Source organism: Pelophylax lessonae (assembly GCF_965119305.1).
Source record: "Pelophylax lessonae genome assembly, chromosome: 2".
In the NCBI taxonomy this organism is placed as follows: domain Eukaryota; kingdom Metazoa; phylum Chordata; class Amphibia; order Anura; family Ranidae; genus Pelophylax; species Pelophylax lessonae.
Genome location: NC_138769.1, coordinates 715,338,056 through 715,360,896, shown reverse-complemented (window position 1 = coordinate 715,360,896; position 22,841 = coordinate 715,338,056). Strand labels below are relative to the sequence as shown.

Sequence of the window (22,841 nt, the reverse complement as noted above, 5' to 3'; positions counted from 1 at the left end):
TTTTTCTTTATTTTAACCTGCTAATCCTTCCATTAACCACTTACTGACCAGCCTATTGTAAAATGACAGCGGGGTGGGTGCTTTCTAATCCTGGGTGGACGTCATATGTCATCCACGGTGTCCATCAGTTAAACCGGAAGACAGATTGTTGTACTGGGCTGGTCCTGATACAATGTGATCACTGTGACCAATCACAACGATTGCATGTCAATGGTACACAATGCCAATTGTGTACTACTGTTATCTCTGTAAAAGGTCACAGCGATCACATGCTATAGACAGGGCCAATCACAGCAGACCTGTACCATGTGGTAGCTGTAGCCAATCGGAGCTATCACAATAGTACACAATGGCACATGAATGGATGCCATTCATAAAACAATGGCTTATAATAGTGATCATCACTGTAACAGGAAATCAGTGTAGGAAAAAAAATCCTGATTACCTCACCAGAGCAGCGCAGTGTCACTATAGTGACACTGTTCTGCTCTGGTCACAGCTGCATTAATGTGAAATTCAGCCGACTAGTTTATAACCCAATTTCATTTACGACTGCATTTTAAAACAGGAAAAAAAAACATGGGAAATGTGATCAAATTTAAAAGATGAACTAGATGTTTTTTCCAAGGCCTACCTACCATTTTAAAGTGCAGTCTGAGGATAAACCTAACTAGCCTTAAAAATATACAGTATATACTTACATTTTTTTTCAGGCCACTCTGGATTGGTCACGTGATCCCCTGTGTCAGACAACAGCAGCTGCAGGGAAGAGAGCACTCAACAGCTGGTAAAGCCTAAAATGGTGATGCCATCCATTGTTGGTGCTTCCTCCTCTTCTCTGCAGCAGCCACTGACAGCCACAGGAGCGCCGGTTCATCCGACTGGACCAGAGCAACCAGAAAAAGGTGTTGGAAGGACTAGTTCGGTTTATCCCGATATTCCACTTTAAAGTGTCATGTCTGGGGAAAGGACATCTAGTTCATCCTTTCAGAATATACACATTTCCTATGTTTTGTCTCGTTGAAATGTAGTAACGAAAATACCTGTTAATTCTGTTGGAAATCCAGTAATATTCCTGTAGTGATCCAACAGTGCCCGCTGCATTGAAATCCATAGCAGTGTTGTCAGTTCTGCCCAGTTTTTCCCTATTGCACCACAGAACACCACCCTTCATCTCCAAAACATAAGGGGAAGGGATTCTGTAGTCTACCAGAAAAAACGCAAGACAGGGCTGATAACACTGCAGCAGTGGCACTTTAGTGGGAAAGCAGACAGCTCAATTAGAGAAGTTGGAGCTACAGGACCCTCCCGGGTATTTTTCAATATTTCACCATTTTTAACAAGACAAAACAGAGATGTTCAGATATATGTACTGCATATATTTGCTTTGAAATCAGTTTTAAACATATAACAAATATTATGGGCCTAAAGTCTTATGTAATAAGTGCAGTACTAACTAGCTCGGGGTGGTTGGGAAGTCCACACTTCTTGCAGGGTTCATCGTCTTCCCCAGGTACTCCCTCTTCTTTTTCCTCATTTTCTGACTCCTCCTCTGAATCTTCCTCGCTGTCTGACTCCTCAGACTCGTCCTCACTGGACGATTTACGTTTGCGTCGTGATCTGGTGTTGGTCCACCGTGCCCTTCTTTTTTGTTTTGGCTTCTGTAAACATTTTAAAAAGAGGGGAAAAGTAGTAAGGAAGTGTTTCTATGCAATGTCAATGTCCTGGATGTAAATTATTTATACATTTCAATAACAGATCTTTATTTACTCGTTTTCTATACAGACTGATCCGTCTAAGATATATTAAAGAAAAACTCCACCTGTGTCCAGATACAAAACAAAAAGTAGAGTGATGTACACAACTTTGACACAGATCATTTTGTAGTGTAATGTTCTAACAAATGACCTTCCAAATCAATCTGCAGACCCTTTTGCTTTTTTGAAACTCCAAAAAAAATACTAAATATCCCTTCTTTGCAATCATAGCAAGGTTAATAAGTGCAACTATGTTCCCAGGCTTTCTTAAAGCAGTTTGCAGAGAGCCTGAGGTCTGTTTACAAGCATCCCCTGCAAGGCGAGTTTCATCACTGATGCAATGCTGTTAAAGATTCTGCCTTGCTGGGCAGGCCTACATTCAAAGGATAAATTCGCCTTTGTTACATTATGGTTTTATTTACCCTTCTCCCCTCTTCATCTTTCTCACATTAAAGCGAAGTTCCACCCAAAAGTGGAACTTCCGCTCATTTGCTTCCTCCCCCCCTCCAGTGCCACATTTGGCACCTTTCAGAGGGGAGGGGGGGGGGGAACGGGTACCTGTTTGACAGGTACCCTTCCCCACTTGCAGGATACGGCGCCATCCCTCGGAAGGTCAGCTCCCTCCTCCTTCCGCCACCGAGCCAAAGGGAATGTGCAGCGCGCTTCGCGCATGCGCTGTAGGGACCCACCCGTGAAGCCGCAAGGCTTCACTGCTGGGCTCCCTTACCGGCAATGGCGGAGGCAGCACCCAGCAGCCAATGAAAACATCGGCTGCGGTGCCGACATCGCTGGACTCCAGGACAGGTAAGTGTCCTAATATTAAAAGTGAGCAGCCACAGTATGTGTAGCTGCTGACTTTTCATTTTTGGAGGGGGGAGCGGAACTCCGCTTTAAGGTATACTCAGGCCCTATCTTCACTTGCTGCCAGATTCACGAAGTGCAGCCTAGGAAGCTACAAATCTGCCACTGCAAACTCTACCGGCCCCCCTCAAATCTTTATGTGCAGCTAAAGTCACAAGCAGATAATTTAAAGGTGATTGGAAAGTTAACATTTTTATTCATTAAATAAAAGTCATAACCACCTGCTCTGTGTAATAATTTCGCACACATCAGCCCTGATCCACCTCTTCTGAGGTTCCCAGCTTTCGCTCCTGGCTCCAACATCTAACCCCCCCCGCTGAGTGCCGCCATAGGAAGCACCTTCCTATAGGGGCACTCATCTGTGCTCTATCCCGAGCCAGGATGTCTGCATCTATGTAGACACACAGCCTGGTTCAGCCCCACCCACAGGTTTAGACTGAAAGCAGCAGGAGCCACTGAGAGCAGGGAGAAAAGCTGCTGCAGACATGCACAGCACTGGACTAAGATCAGGCTCAGTTACTTAAGGGAAAGGAGGAGGGGGCCGCTACTATTAAAAGTTTTTTCACCTTAATGTAGAAAATGCATAAAGGTAAAAAAAAAAAATCGTACTTTTACAACCACTTTAAGAGATCAGTCGGGGTAGTTTTCAGTGGTGGCTTTGTGGCGTTAATCTAGCAGAAGCTCCAGTGACTACAAGTGTAGAGTATAACACAAGAGAGATGAATTAGTACATCAGTACAAAGAAAAAATTGGGGTAGAGGGAAAAAAAATGAAAAATTCAGTCTGGATATAAGCATAAAATAAAAATGTGCCCTTAAGCGGAAAGTCCGCAAAAACTTACCTCTCCTCTATTGATCTAACATTCATGAGCTCCTGCATGTCAGTCTGTGACCGACCCAACCGGGACAGGGGCTTTTGGAGGGGACTGTAGGGTAGCCTCTTGCCTTCTGACTACGGGCCCTGGCTTTTGAGGGAGCTACAAGCATTTAGGAAGATGTCCCCCGTTATATAATGCCAGAGGACATTTTTACATTGAACAGTCAAGGAAGCCATGATGGTCTCGGTCAACTTGAAACTCAATGAGATGTATGTGAAAAGAAGGCTGGTTAAATGAGATTTGGAAAGCCCTGGGTCTTCTTGAATACTGGTGATGGACAGTCTGAGCTGGGCCAGGGTCTCCTGCTATTGTTTATTAGAACGTTGGGTGTTTATTAAGTATGTCTCTAGAAACGCATGCATTCCCATTGCTTTAATTAAGTCACCTATTGTTTCGGTCTGTCTGCTCATGTCTTGGAGAAATGATTAATATTGTGATGAACACTTTACCTGGTTATTGAACCATTGTGGGATATAATGTGTTTATGATGATTAGCTTAAGGTTTAATTTGATCGCTGTTTAGGTTTATGTTGGCTGTTCATTACGCAATAAAGTTAACATTGTCATGCAAATATCCCCAAGAGAGGGAATGTCCTCCTGGGGGTATAAAGTATGTGCCCAAGTTCTTATAAAGCCAGTTCCAGTTTGCATCTAAACTAGTGTTGTTTAGTATCTTGGGTGCTCAGCTACTGGTTCCAGACTTGGGGAAACTATCTTGACGGAGGCACCCAAGCCGGGAGCTGGACGGTTGTCACACTGTCAGTTTCTTCCCAGCTTCTTCTAGGTACCCAAGTGTGTAATGAATTCACATTGAGCGGTGAACACGCAAGTTCATTATACATATTACAGTCAGGTAAGCTTGTTTTATTGCAATAGAGACATTGTATATTTCTTCACAATAAAATAGCAATTTACATTTTCTTTATTTCTGCTTTAAGGTCTAAGTTATGGTATTTTTTATTCATTTTTTTTTAATTAGCACAAGGCACAGTACTTGCATCGAATGATAAGTGTTCCTTGTGCTGGATGCTGTTCTTAGTTGAAATCTTCTATCATCTACCCTCCTTCCTCCATACCCCTGCAGTGGAAATCTTCTGATGCTACGAGGGTTAACTCGAGCTGCTGGACCCGTCACATGCGTTTGTCAAAAGTGCCTTTTGGTGGCCCTCCTCTATTCACAGAAGCTGTACTATAACTTCTATTAGTGAAAAGCACTTCATGATCGGAGGTTGGGCAGATGATAGAAATTCTGTCCTGCATTAGTTTGACCAATTTCAAGAGAGCAACCACCAGCACAAGACACACTTTTCATGCAATGTAGGTACTGTCCCTTGTGCTGATTAAAAACAGAAAAAAAAATTAAAACTAGACTTGGTTTGATTCTAATTAAAGGCAATGTTATATATTGTACGTTTCGGAAATGCCGGCATATTGATCACATGTATGGTATGGAAGGAAGAATAAAAATAGAACATGCTAAACAAAAAGCTCAATGGAACATTTTTTGGACAAGTTACCTGTTTTACTTTCTGGCACAGCTCCTTTTCAGCTTTCTTCTCTTCCCTGGCTGGTTTTGCTGGTGCAGGCTTTGCCTCCTCATCATCGCTTTGCTTTTTCTCAGGCTTGTGTTGTTTGACCTCGGCTACCTTTATGGAAGGTCTTGAGATCCTGGGAGATCGTCTCAGCCTCCTCCCGATACAGTCATCGTCCTCAGCTTCTTCCGCGTCATCCGCGGGCACACACTCCACAGGCAGTTCCGGCCTCCTCTTCTTATTGGAGATGCGTATTGTCAATTTGATGCCGTCTTTCTGCCTCTCAGAGGTCATCTCTTTGCTTTCCGATCCACTGTTGTCCTCTTCTCCCAAAGGCTCTAGCCTATGTTTATTTCTGGTAAGTAAACCGGGCTTTTCTGAGACTTTGTTCTTACAGTCAGTCTTCTTAACCTCCGGCTCTTTAGACTCAGGAGTTTCACTGGAGTCATCAATTTCCTTTGCAGTTGGTTTTTCCCTCCGTTTGCTCCTTAAGCTGAATGTTTTCTTTTCTGTTTCTGGAGGCTTTCTTACTGTTTTTTCCTTTTCTTCTTGTTTCGCCTTCTCCTCTGCTTTATCAGAAATCTCCGGCTCACATTTTCCCTCATCTTCTTTGTTACTTTCCGCGGACTTCTCTTTGCTCAACGTAGAATTCTTTGCCATTGCAGATGTTTTTCTGGATGCGGCCAATCTTGATTTTGCAGTTCTTCCTTTCTTTTTTGTAGCTCTTGCCTTGGATTCAGTCTCCTCATTACTCTCATCTACATTTTGTTTTTCAGAGTCGCAGGATTTCTTGTCTTCAGATGCACACTGCTCAGTTTTCTCAGCCTCAGACAATTTCTTATCATCGGGGATGTCTGAAATGTCCACTGCGGCAGGTTTCTTCGGGATCTCAGCCTCATTTACAGACTCTGAATCATTGGTGTAAATTTTGCAGTCTTTCTTGGGCTTGGCTGTCTTTTCCTTCTCAACAGTAGAAAGCAATTCTTTTTTCTCTTCTCCTTTGGGGTCCACGTTGGCTTTGTGGGTTTCAGACACAGATGTATCATCTTTTGAGGAGGTCTTTGGAGAAGTTTCCTCGGATAAAGGAGTAATAATGTCTTTATTGAGGTCTTTTGAGCTTTTTTCCAAATTCTCAGGGACTCTAGGCTTGCTGTTCTCTTTAAGTTCATGCAAACTTTTGATGACACTGGAAGTTCTCTTCTCAACAACACCATTCTCTTCCTTTGTTGTGCTAATTATGGACTCTCTTGGGATGGTGTTAATGTTTTCCACATGGTCTACCTTTGCTTTGTGTGATTTGTCCCCGTTTAGTTCCCCATTCACCAACTGCTTCCCTTCAGAAACCATTGCAGGAGCAGCAGAAGTCTTTGTGCCATCATCATCTGGTTTCTCTTCCTCCTTCTGAAGCAGCTCTTTTGTAGGGGTCTTAGATTTGCACAGCGACGTTTTAACTGGTCCATCAAAGTCGTCAGTGAGCTTGAGTTCTCGTTTCTTTAAAGGTATCTTGGCCTGTTGGTCATTCTTCATTTTCTCGGAATCCTCGACTGATTTTTCCATATGATCTTCAGTGCGCTTGACGATAACGGAAATTTCTGAATGTTCGGGCTCCTGTGCGGAAGGAATCTTATCGGCAGTCCCTTTTAATTCCTTCAAGTCTTTTGGTGCTGCCTTTTCCTGTTTGATATCAGCCTTCAAAGGCTTTACGTTCTCCTTGAAGGAGTCACTTTCTTCTTTGGTAGCCTTTATACCCTCATCTGCATCAGGAGGCTCGGTTTTTATTTCACCAACTTTTTTTAAGGGCTCCTTATCGCCAGGTTTACAGGCGTTACCATTTTCTGTTGGACAAGTGCTTGTCGTATCTGCTGGGTCTAGCTTCTCTTTGATTTCTTCTTCCAACTTCTTGTCCTCTTCCAACTTCTCTGTAAGTCATGGACATAGAAAAGCAAAATATACATTAGTAGGATCAGTATGATCTCTAAAATAAATTATAGAGATATGAAAGTACCACAGAGGATTGCTAGAATTAAAAAACACACACACACACAAACACACACATGGCTTCAGTGACTAGCAGACTGACAGAAACAGGCGAAATGTAATAATGGAGAAACAAAAAAAACACACAAGAGGGCGCTTCCATGTTAGAAATTTATTAAAATGGTTCAAAATGGTTTGACAAATGGACAGTCCTTTTGCCCTAAAATGTGTAGCCACACCCCCTCTACATCCTGACCTCCCCACCCAGCCTACAGAAAACTGATCAGGGCCGCAGCCATCTTCCTACACCTAGAAGCTGCCACTGCCCTTGTCCCAGCTGGAAGGAAGCTTCCTGGCCTAACTCTAACATAGCTAGTCACTTGCCTGCTGAGCTCTGCAGTTCCATAGCGATCCTTTGGAGGTCTTTATGGGCGTTTCGATAACAAGCCTTGATCTTTTAATTTAGTAAATTTTTTATTTTTTTAACAATTTCATTAAATCTCTACACTTAGATGGAGGCACCCTCTTGTGCTTGTTTTGTATATGTGCATTGGGAGGTGAATCACGCCAGCAGGGACAAAGACAATAAAACCTGACAGGGTCTAACTTTTCTCTATTTCTGTATTTCAATACATAATCCCCCTTGGGAGACAACAAAAAAAAAAAAAAAAAGGGGGAGGATTGTCTCTTGATTGCCTGGCAGCTGCTGCTTTACCGCCCTCTGAAACACGTTCCACCGTGGATCACTTTTAAGAGGGTGGTAAAGTCTGCCACTCACATGAAAGAGCCCTTAGACAGTATAAGATATACAGGTGAAACTGGAAAAAATTAGAATATCGTGCAAAAGTTGATTTATTTCAGTAATGCAACTTAAAAGGGGAAACTAATATATGAGATAGACTCATTACATGCAAAGCAAGATAGTTCAAGCCGCGATTTGTCATAATTGTGATGATTATGGCTTACAGCTCATGAAAAGCCAAAATCTCCGTAAATTAGAATAGTACATGCAATCAATAAAACAAGGAGTGTACATAGAACAATATCGGACCTCTGAAAAGTATTAGCATGCATAGGTACTTAGTACTTGGTTTGGGCCCCTTTTACAGCAATTACTGCCTCAATGCGGCGTGGCATGGAAGTGATCAGCCTGTGGCACTGCTGAGGTGTTCTGGAAGCCCAGGTTGCTTTGATAGCAGCCTGGGCTTCCATAGCGGCCTTCAGCTTTTCTGCATTGAAGAGGTGTTCTGGAAGCCCAGGCTGCTATCAAAGCAACCTGAGCTTCCAGAACACCTCAGCAGTGCCACAGGCTGATCGCTTCCATGCCACGCCGCATTGAGGCAGTAATTGCTGTAAAAGGGGCCCAAACCAAGTACCGAGTGCATATGCATGCTGCTACTTTTCAAAGATCTGATATTGTTCTATGTACACGCCTTGTTTTATTGATTGCATGTACTATTCTAATTTACGGAGATTGTGGATTTTGGGTTTTCATGAGCTGTAAGCCATAATCATCGCAATTATGACAAATCCCGTCTATCTCATATATTAGTTTCCCCTTTTAAGTTGCATTACTGAAATAAATTAACTTTTGCACGATATTCTAATTTTTCCAGTTTCACCTGTATAGTCTATGTCAGAATGTCATACCTATACAAAAACAGAAAATTCCATCTAAGATCAAAAGGGAAGAAACGTCCAATACTATCTATTCTTAAAAATACTATCTATTCTTAAAGTGGTAGTAGACACTGCTTGAACACTTGTACCTACAGGTAAGCTTATTTTAAAGCTTACTTGCAGGTACAAAGAATATCTCCTAAATGTGCATAGTTTAGGAGCTATTCACCGCCTCTGCAGCCAGTGACGTCACCAGTGCATGCGCTCTCAAGGGAAAGCATACTCATGCCGCCCCTTCAGAACGTTGTGCTGTAGCCGTGACTCCTGTGTGCATGCGTGGGAGTGACATGATCACGGTACAGCCATTCGAATATCCGGAGCCTGCAAACCTGGAAGGAAGACAGGGTGAAGATAGAAACCCTGTTAATGGTGACAGTGCACCACTAGAGGGCTTCATTTTTAGGCAAATCTTTCATAATGTGCTAGTATGCGATGCATATTAAAACATATTATGGTCTTGCAGGGAGAAGATTATTTTTTTCTACCTAACCTGTAAAAGAAGGATGTGTATACTTACCTATTTTTAATCTGCTCTGGTCCGGTCACACAATCCAACAGCTCCAGCTCCCCTGTGTCAGTGAGTGGCTGCTGCAGAAGAGAGGAGAGATCGCTGAAACTTGCTGGACCATGGGAGCTTATGAGGGGGCATCATGGCTCCCGGAAATCTCAGCAGCTGTCGAGATCCCTGAGCCAGAACTTCTGTATCACATGACTGGAGCAAAATTAAAATAGACGAGTATAAACATCCTTTTTTATAGGTTAGGCAGGATAAGGAGGGGGGGACGACACACTTATGTTCGACTTGGGCTTTTTTTCCCACTTCAAGAACATACAAGGATTACAAAGACTGCTTTTTAAAGTGTTTCAAAAGGCAAAAGAATTTTACCTTGATGCATTCTCTACATTACGTTTAAAAAAAAAAAAAAAAAAAAAAAAACCTAACTTTCAAAAGCAGCTCACCCAGCATCTCCACTCCCCACCCCTCCAAAGACACTTACCATTCTCGATCCAGCGCGGTCCCATCTGGAGCAGCTCCACTCCCCTCTTTCTGATGTGACAGACTTTGCAGATAGCAGCGGAAGCCATGGGCATGAATAGTGGCAGTATAGATGGCTATGTATGTTTAGGGATGCCAAAATATTAATTTAACAAGTCAATCTTGAGTACATATAGCGACGTGGTGACTGACAATGCGATCTTTCTGTAGCACTATGCATGTTGTTCCTGAAAGGTGTGATCTGTTGTGAACATCCCTCATATTTAAGACTAAATGAGACAGTATTAAAAGAGACAGTGTTGCTAAACCCACAACCTAAAATCAGTGTGTATATGCAGCAAAGCATGCTTGATATACTCACTGTGGAACCTAAGGGGTTAATCCTTTGCATGGTGTAAAAGGCTGTTTCATACTGTCTTCTTTGATCTTCCCCTTCTTACACAGTCCCAAATCCATTTCCTGACAGTATTGAGCACATGCTCGGTTTGGGGTGTATTGCAAGAGAGTATTGCAAGAGAGCTTTTATTTTTCTTGGGAGGGTGCATGTGATCAGCACATGGTCAAATCAGCACTGTCCAGACAGAGGGTCAGGGGTCCTGCAGCCTTATAGGACAGTCAGAGTAGAAAGAGAACTCCTCCTACAAGCTTTAACCAGACACTGATAGAAGTCACAAGACTGCTATATACTGCTGATGAGAAAAGGTATTTAGCAGTTTATATTTACTAAAACTATTGCATTTCCATGTTCTGTGTACTGTGGGGGACCAGATATGGTAAATGCAGGCTCCTGGGTTTAGTAACACTAAGACAAGGAATAAAAGCTAGAGTGTTGTAAGGGAGTTTCTTTATTAGACACATTCTTTACAAAATATTTTAATGTAAAATAATATAAGAAAAAAAAAAAAAAACATATCCAATATCATGCCTCCTTTAACCCTTTGGAGGCTTAAGTGGGGTACACACTATAAGAAAATCTGGTGAACAAACGACCGATATTCCTCACTGTTTCATAGCAAGTCAGAACCAATGAACGAAAATTTGTACGAAAATTCTGGCACGACAAAGGCTTTTTTTAAATAATTAAAATATCCAATCATAAATTAGCAACCATGGAATAACAATCAATAAATATAACCATAAAAATTCTGATAAATATAAGTGCAAAAAAATATATATATATATGTAGCTGCCAGTAAATAAGTGCAAAGGTGAAAAAATTCCTTCTTATATATAGCTGTGCAGAAACGGCAGCACAAAAGGTAAAAGTGTCCGTATAAATTATCAAACAAATAAATCCAAAGACATGTGCAATCTCGGCGATTTGATAGATCCAAAAAAGTCCTAAATATGTATAGTCCGTATATGGTGGTCAAGGTGCTCTTTTCTCTATGCCCAGAGTGTGGTGAGTGGGCAGAAGGAAAAAGTGTTCCCCTGAGCCTGGGGTCCTGCGCTTACCAGATTCCCTTACCCCTACAGGGGTAAACAGCGGGTCGATAATAGGGGATCGCTCCCATACACTGGCAATCAGGATATCCCTAGACCTCGATCTCTCTCCTTTATTGGTATTCAGATGTCAGCTCAGTAGGTATAATAAACTCCAGTGCAGTACCCGGGTATGGAGAAGAAAAGGGAAGGAGCCTCCGATAGTGTAATATCGTTTTAAAATAGCTTTATTATTAAAAAAGACGTACTCGCATAATAGTGGAACCTAACGTACGCCCGTCTGGCATAGGAGCCGCAACCTCCTCTCTCGCGGTGCACGCTTGGGAGTAGCGTGCGTGCCAACCGCCGGATGTGCGCTCCAAGCCTCGGGTTCGGTAGACGGAAATGACATGGTCACGCTCTCGACCGGTTTCGTCACACTGACGTCATCTGGAGAAGCCAGATGACTTGTCTTTTTTAATAATAAAGCTATTTTAAAACAATATTACACTATCGGAGGCTCCTTCCCTTTTCTTCTCCATACCCGGGTACTGCACTGGAGTTTATTATACCTACTGAGCTGACATCTGAATACCAATAAAGGAGAGAGATCGAGGTCTAGGGATATCCTGATTGCCAGTGTATGGGAGCGATCCCCTATTATCGACCCGCTGTTTACCCCTGTAGGGGTAAGGGAATCTGGTAAGCGCAGGACCCCAGGCTCAGGGGAACACTTTTTCCTTCTGCCCACTCACCACACTCTGGGCAAAGAGAAAAGAGCACCTTAACCACCATATACGGACTATACATATTTAGGACTTTTTTGGATCTATCAAATCACCGAGATTGCACGTCTTTGGATTTATTTGTTTGATAATTTATACGGACACTTTTACCTTTTGTGCTGCTGTTTCTGCACAGCTATATATAAGAAGGAATTTTTTCACCTTTGCACTTATTTACTGGCAGCTACATTATATATATATATATATATATATATATATTTTTTTTTTGCACTTATATTTATCAGAATTTTTATGGTTATATTTATTGATTGTTATTCCATGGTTGCTAATTTATGATTGGATATTTTAATTATTTAATTATTTATCACTCCACTCCTGATATTCACCATTGCACTTTCTTGCACTTTATATTCACCAATTGCACACATTGTATGTATATGTTGATCTAATTTTAAAGGTTTTTACTTTATGTTTAGATTTTGCACATAGACCACCTCTGATTTTACACAGTTTAACCATTTGTTTCATGATTTTATAAGGCTATACACAGGTCTTAATATAAATTATATTGCATAGACTTTTATATAAAACTCAACTCAGGAGTGTAGCAACCATGAATTGAATTCCCAAATACCCCACTAGGCAGCGCCAATCACTTCTTCCATTTTCCCCTATCTATCTAAATGCTCCCCTTTTAGGGTTGCATTTTTTGAAGTGGGCAGCAGCCAGGTGCGGTGTCATTTTTTCCATATATACTCCCTATCCTAAGCGCGGAATCACATAAACTCTTTCAAAGGCTTTTTTTGTATGGTTTCTGAATATGCGCACTTTATCATTTTCTCGTACGAAAACAGAAAAAACTAAGCAAAAATCATTTGCCCTGTTCCCGTACGAGAACATTTTTTGGAGCTTGTCTCTTTGGGAATTTTCGTTCAGAAGTTTGGAATAGGCTGTAAGTAATTCGTACTAAAGTTCTTTGGATGAAAATTTACACCCGATTATTTTATAGTATGTACGAGCCATAAGCCTTATTCTGACACTTGTGATTTCCACACCCTCAGAATTACGGAATATTGTTTGCACTTTGCACAATTATTGGGACTATTGGATGATTTGCATTTAGTAGGTATAATAATTAGGCTTTGTTGCACTTATTAGCATTTTGCAATCTATACATTTTTTGTACGGTCATACTTGATCACATTGAACACTTTATTCATACGCTACGTCATTATACATTTTTGCACATATGGTTCTTTGTCATAGCATTGTCCGATTGAATGCACACTGGACATCCCAGAAGACGATCCGTCCAATGGTCCGATCGCTCGGAGTTCCAAGAGATTGATCAGTAGTCCATACTCTTCCAGTGTCCAGATCCCTGAGCAGAATTTTTGCAGAGGACGCATACCCAGCCGGAAAGGCTGGCATCCATGGTGACCACTGTCCAATAGAAGGGGAGGAAGGATTTGCCTAACTGAAGCGCCGGAGAGCAAAGCCATCATCACCAGAGCAGTAGGAGACTCCTCTCGCAGAAGGAGGTCATCCAAGTAGCCCAGTACCGCGATCCTCGCATTGGCATAACAATGCTAACACCGGGGCTAACACTTATGCGAAGACACGAGGAGCAGAGGCAAGATCAAAGGGTAACGTCGCAAACTGATAATACTCTTCTCTCACAGCAAAGCGGAGGAAGCGCTGGTGACCAGCACATATTGGAATGTGAAGGTAAGCATCCTTGATGTCCATAGAGGCAAGACAATCCCCCTGATGCAGGGATGCTGAACTTCTGCATCCACACAAAGCAGTTCAGCGCCTTGAGGTCCAGGATTGGACGCACCTTGCCTTCCTTCCTCAGAACTGCAAACAAGTTTGAGTAAAAACCCTGAAAACGTTCCGAAGTCGGAACTGGGACAATCACCCCTTGAAGTAACAGGTCTTGTACTGCCCCAAACAGACCCTGTAAGCGGTCCGGGGACAGGCACAAGTTGGAAGGAAAGAACCTTGCGGGGGGACAAGAGCGAAACTCGATCTTGTAGACGGACCGAATGACTATGTGGACCCACTTGTCTTGTACCAGGGAAGTCCACGGGGTCCGGAAACCAGCAAAGACGTCCCAGCAAAAGAGACAATGACTGGGAGGTGGCAGCACCTCCCGGTCGCTAGGTACAAAGCAATCCTTAGCAGAGAGGGAGAGAACCCCACCAGACTCACCACCCAGGAGAAACAGGCACCTGCAGCTACCAGGATAATCTGCACTCCACGTGCAGCTATCAGGAAGTGAAAAGATCCAGGAGTCGGCACCAGGGGATGAGAAGGGGCTCCCACCACCGAATTCGAAACCCACAGGACTCCACTGTCATGGTCGCCGCTATTGTCAATGGCAAAGCACTGCAAAATGGCAGCTGCGCATAGAAACACACAGGCTACAGCAAAATGGTGACTCCGCGCAAAACCACAAGGCTCCCAGGGATCCCTAAGGCCTCAAGGACAGGCCCAGGCAGGACGGGGGGGCCTGGCAGGAGCCCCCACCAGGTACAAACCCCCCCCCCCCGCACAGCCGATTGTCTGGTCGCCGGTGGTGTGCACTCAATTCCCAAGCCCAGCCCTGGCCCTCCTTGCACATCATAGTCCTTCCTTTTTCTGGGAATGTCTAATTACGCTTAGTGCTGGCTCTGTTTCCGAATGCCATCTCTCACTTCCCTACATAGGCTGCTGGAGGTGGACTGAAGAGGAATACTATAGCGTAGGGGTCTCCAAACTATGGCCCTTCCAATTTCCCTCATGCCTAGTCATGTCTGAGAATGTCAGAGTTTTACAATGCCTCATGGGATGTGTAGTTAGAAGGCCGTAGTTTGGGGATTCCTGCTATAGTGTGTCACTTGATTGACAGCTGGGCGGCGTCCAGCAGCAATCTAAATTTGCGGAAGTCTACAGAAGGAAGGATTTTTGCCTAAAATACGTTACATACACATTTATGGGAAGATAGTTGTGAAAATATGTACTGGAGACATGGTTTCTAAGTCAAGAGTTGAACTTCCAGAAACAAAATGGAAAAAGCTCTAAAATGTTAAACGCCAACTATAGTGTGTTCTGGTGTACTCCCAAGTGCAGTGCTACCTGCACTATTCATTAAAATAACAAATATTACACGATGAAACTCAATCATACCCAAGCTCTCTCCTTTTTTCTGTTCCTCATCCTCTGGGTTTTGGCTTTCTTGAGTTGTACTATCCGGTGGCTCCGATTTCTTCAGTAAAGCTGGGTCTATTTGTGCTTTTAAAAGTTCCAGAGTTTCTGCTAGTTCATTCCTGGTCCTGCAGAGAAAAACATATTTTACCATTAGTATGTTTTTGTTCTGTAACATCTTTTAGGGAACTGATGAGTAAGTGCTTGGTATCCTAAAAGCACCTATGACAACAGAGAGGTGCTTGGTGTTTTTTTAGGCTTATTGTCTCTTTAGCTCCTGGGATAGCACAATCAGTGTTTCAAACGGGAACTGAACTGTGTAGAATGTGCCCCAAAAAACGGAATTTTTGTAAAATCTTACCTGTAAAATTCCTTTCCCACATCAGAGAAAGGAATCTTACACGCACTGTAAGAACCAACTGGGCAACAGCAACAAACAATGCTCAAAAGGAGCAACAGCCCAGGAAAGCAAATGCCAACAGCCAGGGACCCAGAAAAAAACCAAGGGTCCATCATGGCACAGCCGCAGAACTTTGCGGCCAAAGGAAGCATCAGCTGATGCCAGAACGTCTACCTTGTAGAACTTGGAAAAAGTGTGCACCGACGACCAAGTCGCCGCCTTGCACACCTGGGCCCCCGAGGCCTGATGCCAATAGGCCCAGGAAGTACTCAAAGACCTGGTACTCAAAGACCTTCAAGGCGTAAGCCTGCTCAATGGTCTGTCTGATCCATTTGGCAATAGTTGCTGCGGACGCAGCCATGCCCTTCCGAGGTCCCTCAGGAAGGACAAAGAGAATCCGTCTTCCGAAAGGATTCCGTAGACTTCAGGTAAACCCTGATTGCCCTAACAACATCCAAAGAATGCAAGGCAATCTCTTTCGGATGTTTAGGCTCCGTACAAAGCGAAGGCAGGACAATGTCCTCATTAAGGTGATAATCAGAGATCACCTTGGGAAGGAAGGATGGGGGTGGTCGCAAAACCACCTTATCCCTGTGAATAATCAAGTAAGGGGAGCAGCAAGACAACGCCGCCAGCTGCGACACTCTGCGAGCCGAAGTGATCGCCACAAGAAAAGCAACCTTCTTTGACAGCAGAGGCAACGATATCTCCCTGATATTTTCAAAGGGAGCCCGCTGCAACGCGGACAGGACAAAGTTCAGGTCCCATGGAGGTAAAGGCTCCTTTCTGGGAGGAGCCAAATGTCGCACACCTTGAATGTGCGCACCAAGGAATGAGACGCCACAGGGCGTTGGAAAAGGACCGCCAGTGCCAACACCTGGCCCTTTATTGTGGCCAGCGCCAGGCGCTGATCCACTCCAGACTGGAGGAAAGCCAAGATTCTCGACACCGAGTAAGAACGAGGGGAAAACCCCCTGGACTCACACCAGGCGAAGTAGGCTTTCCAGGTACGGTAATAGATCTTACCAGAGGAAGATTTCCTAGCCTTGATCAAGGTAGGGATAACCTCAGAGGATAGACCCATGTCCTTCAAGACCTGGGTCTCAACAGCCAGGCCGTTAAAGCCAGCGACTGTAAAGCAGGATGGAAGATCGGACCTCGAGACAGAAGATCTTCCCGCAGAGGCAGGCGCCACGAGGGTGCCACTGCCAGGCGAACAACGTCGGCGTACCAGGACCGGCGAGGCCAGTCCGGTGCCACCAGAATCACCATGTGCGGTTCCGAGGCCAATCTGCGAAGGAACCGGGATAGTAACTGAATCGGAGGAAAGGCGTACATCAGACGATACTGATGCCAAGGGGCCACCAACGCATCCGAGGCGTCCGCCAACGGATCGCGCGTTCTTGCCACGAAGCTTTCCACCTTTCGGTTTAGCCGAGATGCGAACAGATCCACATCTGGGGATCCCCATTTCGCACACAGCATCTGAAAGACCTCCGGGTGCAGGGACCATTCCCCCTGGTCCAGGGTCTGGCGGCTCAGAAAGTCGGCCTGCCAATTGTCCACACCCGGAATGTGAACTGCCGAGATCGCCGGGACATGAGCCTCGGCCCAAGACAGAATGTCGTTCACCTCCCGGGCCGCTCGAGCACTCCTGGTGCCCCCTTGGTGGTTGATGTAAGCCACCGCGGTAGCATTGTCCGTCTGTACACGAACAGGCAGGCCCTGGAGACGGTCCGACCACTGGAACAGAGTTTTATCGCTCTTAGTTCCAGCACATTTATCGGGAGGGAGGATTCCACCTCCGACCAAGTGCCCACGGCAGACAGGTTGCCCAGGACTCCACCCCAGCCCGACAGGCTGGCGTCCGTGGTAACCACCGTCCACACCACCGGACGGAAGGACTTGTCTTCCGCCACCGCCGGGGACTGGATCCACCACAGAAGAGCCAATCTGGTCTGGCGACTCAAGGACACCTCCAGATCCAAGGACTGAGGAAGTCTGTCCCACCTGGCCAGGATCTCCGCCTGGAGAGCCCGCGTGTGGAACTGGGCAAAGGGAATCGCCTCGAAGGCCGACACCATCAACCCCAGGCCCCGCATGCAGGTCCTGAGTGACGAGGACGGTTTGTCCCTGAGGGACCTGAGTTCGTCCCGCAAAGTCCGGAGCTTGTCCTCCGGCAAGAACACCTTTGCCTGAGCAGATTCCAGAACCATTCCCAAGTAGGGAAGGCGAAGCGACGGAGACAACGCTGATTTCTGAACGTTGATGGTCCACCCGAACTCCTGAAGCGCCTGCACCGTAATGGACAGGTCGCGCACAAGGTCCTGGCTGGCCCTCGATCTCAGAAGCAGATCGTCCAGGTACCCCAGGACCACAATGCCCTGGGCCCGTAGCAGGCCCAGAACCGGTGCCAACACCTTGGTGAAGACCCTTGGAGCAGAAGCGAGACCGAAAGGTAACGCCACAAACTGGTAGTGGTCCTCTGCGATAGCAAACCGAAGGTACCGACGATGACCCTCGAAAATGGGGATGTGCAGATACGCATCCTTCAGATCTATCGAAGCCAGGAATTCTCCCGGACTCAAGGAGGCCATAACCGAACGGAGAGACTCCATTCGAAACTTTCGAACACGCACAAAGCGGTTCAGCGCTTTTAGGTCCAGAATAGGACGCACTTTGCCCTCCTTCCTGGGCACAGTGAACAGATTCGAATAAAACCCCCGAAACCTGTCCCGGTGAGGCAGCGGTACAATCACTCCCTGAGCAAGCAGGTCCTGCACCGCCTGATGCAAATCCTGCAGACGCCCCGGAGGCAGATGAAGATTGGAGGGAAAGAATCTGTCCGCCGGCCTGGAAAGGAATTCGATCTTGTAACCTGATCGAACGATTTCCTGGACCCACCTGTCCGATACCCGGAGCAGCCAAGGTTGAAGGAAACCACGCAAACGTCCCCCCATCCCTGAAATGAGGGCGCCCCTTCAGGCAGAGGCGGATTGTCCCGCCGAGCCGGCGTTGCCGGTCTTCTGCTTCCCCGCCCAGGGCTTCTTCTTGTTGCCCTGGGCCTTGAAGGGCTTGCCCTTGGATTGGTTCAGAAAGGCACGAAAGGACCCCTGAGTGGATCTAGGCGCAGAACCCCGCTTGCCTCGGAAGGACTTGATCTTCGGGTTCTGGGGTAGCATAGTGCTCTTGCCCCCCGTGACGCCTTTCACCAGGGTATCCAACGCCTCGCCGAAAAGGCGAGAGCCAGCATAGGGAAAATCAGCAACTGTTTTCCATGAGGACTGGTCGGCCGACCAGCTCTTCAGCCATATCAGTCGCCGGTTAAGCACCGCGACACTCGAGAGGCGAGCCACCAAGGGGGCCTCATTTAATTTAAAAAATTCCCAAGGCTAATTTGTAGCCAACCAGGTAACATGGAGCTCAACCATAAACAACTGGAGCTCACCTGAAAAAAATAAAATAAAATACACCCTTAAAGAGGACCAGGTCCTATAAATAGCAGCCTACAAAACCTTTTGACCAAAAGAAGCATCCACAGATGCAAACACATCCACTTCATAAAACTTTGTGTAAGTGTGCACAGACAACCAGGTGGCCGCATTGCAAACCTGCATCACTGACGCCTGACGACGGAAGGACCAGGAGGCACTAAGTAGAGTGCTAGAGTAGAGTGCGCCTTAACAGGGAAAGGGGGAACCCGACCCCTAATTGAACAGGCTTGAATCACTGTGTCTGAGCTATCTGGAATTGGTCACAGCAGAAGCGGCCAACCCTTTCCGAGGTTGATCCATGAAGACAAATAGCGAGTCTGACTTCCTAAAATACTCCGTAGTTGCCAGATACACCCTGATTGCCTGAACCACGTCCAGGGAATGTAAGGCGATTTCCTTAGGATGTCTAGGCCTGGGACATAAGGAAGGCAACACCATGTCATCATTCAAAAATAAATCAGAGATACCTTTGGAAAGAACGACAGACAGGGACGAAAAACCCCCTTATCTCTGTGAACCACCAGGTAAGATGCATGACAAGACAACGCCACCATCTCCGACACCCTGCGTGCAGAAGTAATAGCCACCAAAAAGGCCACCTTCTGGGACAACGTAAGCAGGGGAACCTCCCAAATATTTTCGAAGGGAGGTTTCTGGAGAACTGACAACCAAATTGAGGTCCCACAGTGGCAATGGAGACCGCACCAGAGGAGCCAAGTGTCGAACTCCCGGGATAAAGGCACGCAACAAGGAATGTGTGGCCAATGGATGTTTAAAGAAAATCATTGGTGGTACTCAAGGCCAGGTGTTGCTCAACCCCCCCTCCCCCCGTTGGAGGAAAGCTAAGATCTGAGCCACTAAAAAGGCGCAAGGGAGAACCCAAAGAGACTTACACCACGCAATGTACGTTTTCCAAGTACGATGGTAGATCTTCCTAGAGGTAGATTTTACAGTCTTTCACATTGTAGGAATCACCGATTCAGACAAACCTCTATCCTTCAGCACCTTGCTTTTAAACAGCCAAGCCGTTAAAGCCAGCAACTGTAAAGCAGGATGGAAGATTGGCCCTTGGGACAGCAGATCTTCCCTGAGAGGAAGTCTGCAAGGAGCATCGGCGTCCAGCCGTACCAGATCGGCGTACCAACACTGGCGAGGCCAGTCTGGAGCCACTAGAATAACTGGAATCTCTTCTGCCTCGATCCTGCACAGGAGTCTTTGCAGAAGTTTAAAAAGGGGGGGGAGGGGGGCGGGGTGAAGGCGTAAATCAGATGATACTGACTCCAAGAAGCCACTAATACGTCTATGGCGTCGGCTAAAGGATCCCGAGACCGTGCCACAGATCTCTAACTTCCTGTTGAGACGAGAGGCCAACAGAACAACCTCTGGAGTACCCCACCGTAGACACAACTAATGAAACAGCTCCGGATGAAGTGACCACTCCCCCTGCTCCAACGCCTGTCGAACGGAGGTAATCAGCTTACCAATTTTCCACCACTGGAATGTGTACAGCAGAAATGGCTGGAATTAATCATTCTGCCCATCTCAGAACACCGGCTACCTCCCGAGCCGCCAGGACACTTCTTATGCCCACCTTGGTGATTGACATAGACCACGGCTGTGGAACTATCCAACTGAATTTGTACCGGACACCCCTGAAGACGAATTTTCCAATGATCCAGACAAAATCGCTCATAGTTCAGTATATTGATGAGCAGTCTGGACCCCCTGAGCACAATCTGTGCCGAGGACAACTTCCCACCAGGACAGGCTGGCATCCGTGGTGAGAAATGTCCAGTACAGGGGGAAAAGGCTTTTCCCTGTCGAAGTGCCAGACAACAAAGCCACCAGATCAGGGACCCTCTTGTACCTGTGCTCAACAGGATCAGTTTGAGACTGTGGATTCTTGTCCCATTTTACCAGAATCTCTTTTTGCAGAGATCTTGTGTGGAACTGTGAAAACTGAACCGTCTCGAAGGTAGACACCATTAGTCCCAGCAACCGCATGCAAGCCCGTAGGGATGACCGTCTGCCGGACAACAGAAGGTGAGTTGCCTCCTGCAGTTTCTGGAGTATTTCTAGAAGAAACACTCTGGCTGAGGCCGAGCCAAGAATAAGACCCAGATAGTCGGAACCAGGAGCAGACTTCTGAAGGTTCAAAATCCAACCGAACTCCCTCAGAGTAATCTCCAAGTTGTCCATAAGAGCAGTCGGAGATTCCGCTCGCAGAAGATCTTCCAGGTACCCCAGTACCGTGATCCCCCGCTGACGCAACAATGCTAGCACCAGGGCCAACGCGTTTGTGAAGACCCGAGGAGTAGAGGCAAGACCAAAGGGTAATGCCACAAACGGATATTGCTCATCACCCATAGAAAAGCGGAGGAAGCGCTGGTGACCGGCACATATTGGAATGTAAAGGTAGGCATCCTTGATGTCGATAGAAGCAAGAAAATGCCTGAGGTAGGGACATCACTACCGTGCGAATGGGCTTCTTTCGGAATTTCTGTACCCGCACAAAGCACTTTAGCGCCTTGAGGTCCAAAATTGGACGTACCTCGCCTTACTTCCTGGCAACTGTAAAGAGGGTTGGAATGGAAGGATTGGGAGACAAGGATTTCGGGCACAAAAATTATAAAAAATCACTTTTTATTTAACAAATTGTTTAAAAACATACACTGTTGCAGGCAGATAAGTTTTCTACATTGAAAACAAGACCCATATCACTGGTCTACATCATAGAATACATTGGCTCATGAGGTATTACGCCTCAGGTTTACATAATAGTATAGATGTACAGAAAGGTTTACAATTAGTATAGATCAGACATAGTATACTTCACGTCAGGAGATTCCTGCCAAAGGATACCCGAACAATCAAGGTGCCGGTCAACAGGGTCAGCTGAGAAATGTAGTAGGTTTACACCATACATTTACTTTACGTTTTTGCTCAACATGTTTCGCTTTGCCATGGAAAGCTTCGTCTGGAGCATACTATTTGACTTATCTGTACATTGTATAGTGAGATGTATATCTCAAATTCTCTGATGGTTAACGAGGACTATTGCGTGCTCAAACAGCTCATATACTGGAGAGAGAGTATTCACATAGGAGTGAGGGTAATCACCCCATGTGCTATATCGGTCTTTTAAAGATAAAGCACCTACGGTGTCGGGTTTTACACCCAGACTACGAGTAAAGGATGCCCAGATTGAGCTGTATTGAACGCCACAAAGTCCTCCCCGGATGGGGAACCGCCGCCAACATGTATTTCATAATGTAAAGAGGGTTGGGTAAAACCCCTGAAAATGTTTGAAAGTAGAAATCGGGACAATCACCCCTTGAAGTAACAAGTCTTGCACTGCCCCAAAGAGACCCCGTAAACAATCTGGGGACAAGTGCAGGTCGGAAGAGAAGAGCCTTCCCGGGAGGATAAGACCAAAACTCGATCTTGTAGCTCGACCGAATGACAGACCCTGAGGGACGAAAAGGTCGTCCTATGAGCCGAGAAGACCCGAGGGGCAGACCCGCCGATGAGACATCCGCTCCCCCCCCTCCAGGCTATACCCACCCCAGGGAGCCCAAAGGACATCCCTGCCCCAGTCACTAACCCCCACCGGGGCCGGGAACTTGCTCAAAGGTCCTCATGTGGGATCCGGACAGCAGGTCAGCAACAACCACATCCGACCCCCCCTTACTGGAGCAAGTGGCAAAGCCAGCTCCTACCTCACCCAGGGAGGGGGGGTAGGTTGGGTCCAAAAGACCTCCGCGACTGTTAGAGGAGAATGGAAGGGAATCCGGGGGTCCGACCATCCCAAGGAGGGGCCCACGTCCAACCACAAGGGGAGAGGGGAGGACACTACTTACCATTCCATGGAACTGGGTGGGCACCACTCTGGGCAAACCACCTCCCCAT

The 22,841-nt window shown here is 46.0% G+C and overlaps 1 protein-coding gene across 1 annotated transcript in view; it reads right to left on the bottom strand.

Annotated features, from left to right (window-relative positions):
• The window catches only part of RSF1 (remodeling and spacing factor 1), a 118,577-nt gene that overhangs the window by 39,062 nt on the left and 56,674 nt on the right, over positions 1-22,841 (bottom strand). The window contains exons 5-7 of the mRNA XM_082245298.1: positions 15,021-15,166; positions 5,013-6,946; positions 1,458-1,661 (exon numbers count right to left, since the gene is read on the bottom strand). Of these exons, the coding sequence (XP_082101424.1) occupies positions 1,458-1,661; positions 5,013-6,946; positions 15,021-15,166 (2,284 nt within the window). The remainder of the gene's footprint in view (positions 1-1,457; positions 1,662-5,012; positions 6,947-15,020; positions 15,167-22,841) is intronic.